Source organism: Notechis scutatus, chromosome 7 (assembly GCF_049901735.1).
Source record: "Notechis scutatus isolate UNSWTSFEM ecotype Mainland chromosome 7, rNotScu1.2, whole genome shotgun sequence".
NCBI classification, from domain to species: Eukaryota; Metazoa; Chordata; class Lepidosauria; order Squamata; family Elapidae; genus Notechis; species Notechis scutatus.
In genome coordinates, this window is record NC_142015.1 from 7928862 (window position 1) to 7936240 (window position 7379).

The window sequence follows — 7379 nt, forward strand, 5'->3', positions numbered from 1 at the left end:
TTGGATATGCAGCTCTGTAACTTTATTGACCAGCTTGAATTGAACAGATTTCATTGTTTTTCCCATTCATGGTTTCCAGAACAAGTCTAACCTGAGACGTATTTTTCCCCCACCCCACTAATAAATTCCTTCTCTCTTAATTTATTATTTTCCCCTCAGACATTAAGGTTTGAAATCAGCCCAATTGCACATTGATGTGGGGCTCATAAGAATATACCATGCATGGTTTGGCGGTAAGCCAGCCTGACATTCTGCAAGCATTCGGGTTACTTTGCATCAAAAAAAGGAAAAAGAAAAAGGACGGATAAATAATTAAATTATTTAAACACAATAACATATTTGGAATTTAAATACATGGTGTTGCAATTCTAGCTCGCTATCTGGGAAACCAGCACACAAGTTGATTCAGATCAATCCTTCTTCTGCTGCTTTGGAGTTTCTTCGCCGCTAGATTTTTCTTGTTCATCTTCCTCTTCCTTTTTATCTCCCTCATCTGCTTCCTCAGCCTCTTCTTCTTCCTCTCCTTCACCTTCTCCACCTTCCTCCTCGCCTTCTTCAGTTTCTTCTTTAGCTTCTAAATAAAAAGAGAAATAAGACAAAATTTGGGATGGAAGATTACAGCATGTGGTCTGGATCCCATTCTAGAATAACTTGAGAATAATCAGGACCAAACTTGGTTCAAACCCATTGAAAAGATATGCAATATAATATCTTTTAAATGGTTAATGAAGCTCTTAAAATACAACATGCTCAAGCTAATTTTGTTCATAATCTAAGTTAAAACTGGGTTGTAATACACAGAATTCTTTCTAGCTTCTAAACTGCACATGAAAAGGGATTTGTCCTGGTGAGATCAGTAGGCTACACACCATTCAAGAACCTTTGAATACAAAGTTAGAAATGTTGGCTATCATTTGATATTTGTACTTGAAAAAGGCAAGGTATCAACAAATAAACTTTGATCTGCAGCAGAATTCTTCAAAAATGACTAATTCAGTGCTTGCTTTCTTTAATCAAAGCAATGGTAGCACATGACAGAAAAATATGTATTCAGCAAAATAAATACGTATTTATCCTCATAGTTTCAATAACTGATAGTAGTGTTATTTGCTCCTTTGATTAATTCTAGTCAAATGAGCAGAACTATGCATGTCAGTCAATAGCAATCTACACAATAAATCTTGACATGCATTTTGAAGAGAAAAACAAAACTACCAATTAAAATACCCAATTTAAAGATTTCAATCATTTGGCATTTTTGCCCAATTATCTCATCTTCTATTTTTAAATCAGTGCATGGGAGATTTATGAAATAAAAATGTGAAAGAAAAGAACAAAAAAGATCATGGCTATAAGAAATTTATCACTGGATTCAGAGGTAGATTACAACCTTAAAGATGATGCCAAACCTTGAATTCAAGCTTCATCCATCCCCAAGTTTGGGAAAAGTTTTGATCCCACCATATGTGTAGCTAGAGTTGACATGGTAAAATAAATGAGTCAAACTCCCTAGTGCTATGCACCCTTGATTTCAAGGATTTACTTTACACTTGGTGAATGTAACCCAATCAATTTCAGAATATATATTTTTTTCTGCACAAAAGTACCTTCTTCTTCCTCTCCTTCTTCTCCTTCTTCACCTTCCCCCTCACCTTCCCCCTCTTCCTCTCCTTCTGAAGGGGGAGTTTCTTTGGCCTCTTCCATTTTAGTTGCCTCAATCGTCTCCTCGACATCTATCTGTTCTTCTTGCACATGGCTTGAATAATAGGCAGGGAAGGAACGAGCTGACATTAAGTAGGAGCTGCTTTGTAAACCTCCGTAGGCCGATCTCCCAAAGGTTGAAGCACTCTGCGAATAGCCACTGCTTATGTTTCCCACGCTTGTGAAACTGAGCCGAGTCTCTTCCCCTTCCAGCAGTTTTCTAGAAGACAAAAGGCACACTTCTTCACTGACACCGTTATTCCTTCATTCATTATTCCTTCATTTTCTATAGCCACCCAACTCAACCAAGTAAATCTAAATGGCTTACAATTCTAAAATTCTAAAGCCATTTAAAAGGCAATACAACAATAAAAACACCCACAGCATAAATAAGCATGAACAGCTGCCATGATGATTAATCAGCTAATAGTAGAGCCAAGTAACAGGGCCCTTCACTTCTTTGAAATGTATTTACCAATAATCTAAAAGTATATCTTAAGATTCCAGCTCAAAATATAAATAATTTTTCAGCCTCGGATAGTCTTTTATTTCTCTTTCCCAAAGACAAGGAAGAATCTGATTCTGGGAATGAAATGGGACCTTTGCAATACAGTGCAGTGAAGATTAAATATTGTGTTTGCGTCTCTTGAATGGTTAGGCAGCCCCTTCTCCAATTATCTGAGCAAGAAAAAAGTTCAAAAGCATTAAATCTATGCATCAACCCCGTACAAATAGAAATGCTGGTAGTTATATCTTCCTGGTTTAATGCATGGTTAGCCCCAACTCTGATGGGGGTGTTAGTCAAACAAGAAATTTCTTGGGAATTTCTGTAATATTATAATCTTAAATTTTGCGTTTTCTTTGGTGAAAGTGGGAGACTATTTGCCATGCACTGCATTTCTGTCATACTATATTGCATAATATCTCTCGGCATTCATTTGATAATACGAAACCAAGGCAAACTGCCTCTCACATCTTCCATGCTTATAGTCCGAAACTGCTTTGCAGCAAAAACATTTTTATATATATTGTCACTCTTGAGCATTGAAGTATCGTTCCATATAGTGCATAGTCCAATTCACTGATATATAGCTTGTCATCACACACTAAGCAGATCAAAAGTTTTCTCTGAATGTGACTTATAAATTATTTTCAAACTATTGGGGAAGAAAAAGACTGGGAAACCAAACCTACGCTCCCAGTACATACTGGCTTGACAAGGATAATTAAAGAAGGTCAACTAAAAGTATCTTATGGACTCAAGAAATTGGTTAATTCAGAAGCAAGTTAATGCAGTCAATAGGAAATACTTGTTTTCTCAAAGTGAAATGAAATGTATTTGTGCTTCTCAGCTCATTCCTTTCTTTAGGAGTTACCTATATGCTGCAATTTCAATATCCAGAGCCATTTTCACATTCAGGAGATCCTGGTATTCCTTCAGATACCGAGCCATTTCACTTTTTGTGGTTCTCAGTTCATTTTCTAATTTATTAACTGTATCCTGTTGGAAAAAACAATGGTTAAATATATAATCTCACTTAGCTCTGCAAAGCTCAAATATTTTTACTGATTTTTGCCATGTTTAACTCCACTTCAGTGGAAGGGTTTATCTGGAATATCCAAACCTCACATTTCTATATTATGATTTCATTCCTAGATTGCATATATTTTAACTCCCTAAGGGCTCTGACTCTTAGACCAAAATATACTTCTCAAAAGTCATAGTTTTTGGTTCATTATATTTAGTAAAACATGGTAAATAATTTAGATGGTAGGCAAGCCAGGACAATTGCTAACATATGCCCAAATTAAGAGTAAGTTTCCCAAATTCAATGAGATAAGTTAATATTTCTTAACTTACGCACCAATTAATGTAATGGTTCTATTTTAAGCCAGAATCCAATCTATAGTTATAAATCATTTTCTTTAACAAGGCTGTGAAAATTCCTGTGTTAAGAATTGAACTAACCTTCAATTCAAACTCATAAATTATTTAAGATGACAGGCAGGGCTAATGCCAGACATGTCCATTTAGAAGTGCCATTTATCAAATTGATTGGAATTTCTCGCATCAGTATCTATAATACTGAAGGTTTATAATAAATGTATCTATAACCAGACCATCTCAAGGCAAGATATTTCTGCTTAATAATTATATCCAGACAATATACTTAGAAAATAAGATATAGGCCTAATGGTAACATTTAGAAAATATGCTGGTTTTGATTAATGTTAATTAATGTTAATGTTTTGATTAATGTTAATTTTGGTTAGATGTTTGAAACCTGGCAAGTTGTACAAACTAGCTATTAAAAGTTCATCATGTGTGATTACAACTAAGCATACCACTCAGTCTCATTTGAGCTGTTGGTAAGTTCATATTAATCAGAATTAATGGAAAGGTGGTTCGGTTGAAGTGAGTTTTATAGCTAAGCTTATTCTGTATAGATTAAAAGACAAGGACTGTCAATATTAGTTGTCATTTGTATATAACTATTCAAAAACATAGCTTTGTTGGTTCTATTCATAACAGTTCCCTTTCCATTTAGAAGGATACAGCTACTGCATATATGGTTGTTATGGCTAATAACAAGTAGCCATCCATTTCAGCACCTCGGACCCTGGGCAGCTCCTACGTTAATCTGGGTGTGGCAGAAGTGGGCAGAGACTTCTGGAGCATGTTGGTGCATTGCACCATTGTCTGCCTAGAAACTGCTGCAGTTGTCTGTTGCATTCAAAGGTCACAAAACAGCTTTTGCAGGATGTGACACAGTTATTGGGACCACCAAGCAAGTTTGACCTCATATGCATAACTTTAAAGCAACTTACAATCAACCCGGCTACATATATTCTCTGATTATACTAACTCTCAGTTTGGATTGACCTAGCAAGAATTTTGGGAGGGAATTTAGCTACAGTGAATATTGCCGCCTAATTGGATATTTGTGGTGAAACTCCTTTTTTTCCTTTTCTGCCCAGCAGATTGTAAGGAGTCCAGCTATATTCCACCTCTACACTAAACAGTTTCTAAAATGTAGCGCTGTAGTAAAACACAGAAATGGTTTGGAAAATCTGCCCTCTGTTAATCCCTCTGCACAAACACAATCATGTTCAAGAGTTGAAAGCTGAAAAGATTTCAGAACTAAGCTAAGCTAAGATACCACAAATCTTATCTTCTTAACCCTTCTCCGCCTCTTTAAGAGTAGATGTGGGCACTCCACCCAACTTTAACTAGCTTGTGGTCTGTGACACGACTCAGAAGTGAGCCCTAGTAGCTAGCAAGAACTAGCTACTTGCTCTCTTGTTCTCTCTCTCTCTCTTTTTGCATCAACACTGCTAATGTTACCTTGTTTCTGCAAGAAAAAGAAAAAACCAAGAAAAAAACCTAGAATCCCACAGCATCCCCCCATCCTCAGTAGAGGTTTAAGGAAGAAGACAAGCGCTTCCCTTTGGACAGCTCCCTGGAGCTACCGCTAAAAGTCGCTGCGCCGCGATTCCATCTTTTCCTCTTTTGTCAGAAAAGAAAAAAGAATGGAAAGCTGCAACGGGGAGATTACCATTCCGTATTCCTTGGTGGGTGGGTGGGTGGGGGATGCCCCAGCACAATAAGGTGCCTGAACAACCGAAGCCACACCGAAGGCACTTTGGATTAAAGCAAGCCTTGCGCCTCCCCCAACTTGCTGCACCAGTTACACCGAAGCGGAATAAAAACTGCGCCTTCTGTCGCTGGAGCGAAAGAAAGCGCAGCTGTCAATCACGCTTTCTGTTGCAGGGGTTCCCCGAATTTTGATGGGGGGAGGTCTGAAAGCAACGCGGGAGGGGGGAAGAAGGTGGATGGAAAGTTCAGGAATCCCCGTCGGTTTTTGGAGAGCAACCGAGTGGCGTCAAGCGCAGGGGGAACGGCTGCGTCAGTCGCGGAGACGCGGCTTCTCTCGACAAACAGCTCCACCCCACCCAGTGGCCGCTAAGGGAGAGACAACAGCCCATCCCCGAGCCCGCCCCACCTGTAGGGCGGAGAGATCGGCGTTCTGCTTCTCCTCCAGCTCCTGCAGCTGCTTCTCGAGGGCTTCGTTCATGCCGCGGGTGGCCTCGATCTCCAGGGTCTTGGCCTTCAGGAGGCGGCGGCTCTCGGAGACCTCGTCCTTGGCGGCGCGGACGGCGTCGGTGTTCTTGGCAGCGCTCTCGGTGAGGACGTTGAAGCGGCTGCGGAACCACTCCTCGGCGTTCTGCATGTTGCGCGCCGCCAGCTTCTCGTACTGGGAGCGGATGTCGCGCAGGGCAGAGGAGAGGTCGGGCTTGGCCGAGACGTCCATCTCGACGGAGAGGTGAGCGTACTGGATCTGGGCCTGCAGCTCGGCCAGCTCTTCTTCGTGCACCTTCTTGAGGAAAGCCAGCTCGTCCAGCAGGCTGTCGATGCGCTTCTCCAGCTCGGCGCGGGCCAGAGCCGCCTCGTCGGCGCTTTTGCGCACCTCCAGCAGGCGGCCCTCGGCATCCTCGCGGCTGAGCACCTCTTCCTCGTAGCGCGCCTGCAGGGCCCGCAGCGTCTCCTCCAGGCTCTCACGCTCGCCTTGCAGCGCCTGCTTCTCGTGGTTGGCCTCCTCGGTGGCCAGGCGGAGCTCGCGGATCTCCTGCTCATAGAGGGAGCGGAAGCGGGAGGGCTCGCTGTGCTTCTGCCGCAGCACCATCAGCTCGGCCTCCAGCACCTTGTTCTGCTGCTCCAGCTCGTGCACGCGCTCGATGAAGCAGGCGAAGCGGTCGTTGAGGTCCTGCAGCTGGGCTTTCTCCTGGCTGCGGATGGCTTTCAGGTCGTTGCTGATGGCCGCCACTTGAGTCAGGTCCAGGCTTTCCACCGAGGACGGCAGCAGCAAGGAGGAGGAAGACGAGGTGTAGCTGCGCCGGACCGAGACGGAGGAGACGGGCGCCGAGAGGCTGGAGTAAGTCGAGCGAGCCGCTCCATAGCCACCGCCGCCACCGCTGCTCCGGACGCTGGAGAGGTGCACTCGGGGCGCGCTCTCGACGAAGCGCCGCTTGTAGGAGGGGAAGTACGTCTCGTAGCCGAAGGTACTCATGGCAGCGGCTCGGCTGTTCCTGATGGGCGGGGAAGGGGAAGGAGGGAGAAAGCGAAGCTGCCACCTGGCCGAGGGAGACCGCTCTGCGGCTGGGCGCTGCCGCCCGCTCCTATTTATACAGCCGGGGAGCCTCTGATGCAGCCGAGACGGCCCCCCACCCAGCCCTCGGGCAAGCGCTGAGGAGGCAGCGGCGCTGCGCAAGGAAGGAGGAGCCTTTGCCCGGGCCGGTGGCTCCTTTGCTCATCCTGGAAGATCCTCTCCTCCCCGCCCCCCGCCACCCTCCACTAAACCAGCAGCTCCACCCATCCCTCGATCCAGAGCCTCGCTCTTCTTTAGAGGGTGAAAGATGCTCTTCCACTCCGCGCAATCCGGGCGCCGCTCTGGCAGCCAGGCAGCTGCCGTTTCTTCCAGGAAAATTCGTTCCCAACCGGCCCCTTTCTCCATCCCCCTTCTCTTCCTTGCGCTCAACGGTTGGTACAGATAGTCCTCGGCTTAACCACAGGTCGTTTAGTGGCCACCATTTTGACACTTTAAAAAAAGAGTGACTTATGACCGTTTTACACCCTTACAAAGGTGGCAGCCTCCTCAGGGCCACATGATCAAAATTCA

General features: G+C 44.2%; 1 protein-coding gene across 1 annotated transcript; it reads right to left on the bottom strand.

Annotated features, from left to right (window-relative positions):
- NEFL (neurofilament light chain) lies at positions 1-6964 on the bottom strand. The gene is made up of 4 exons (XM_026671317.2): positions 5706-6964; positions 3078-3202; positions 1608-1921; positions 1-574 (listed from the first exon to the last, which is right to left on the bottom strand). The coding sequence occupies exons 1-4, from the start codon at positions 6768-6770 to the stop codon at positions 411-413; spliced, it is 1668 nt and encodes a 555-aa protein (XP_026527102.1). The 5' UTR covers positions 6771-6964; the 3' UTR covers positions 1-410.
- Between the last annotated feature and the right edge of the window lie 415 nt (positions 6965-7379).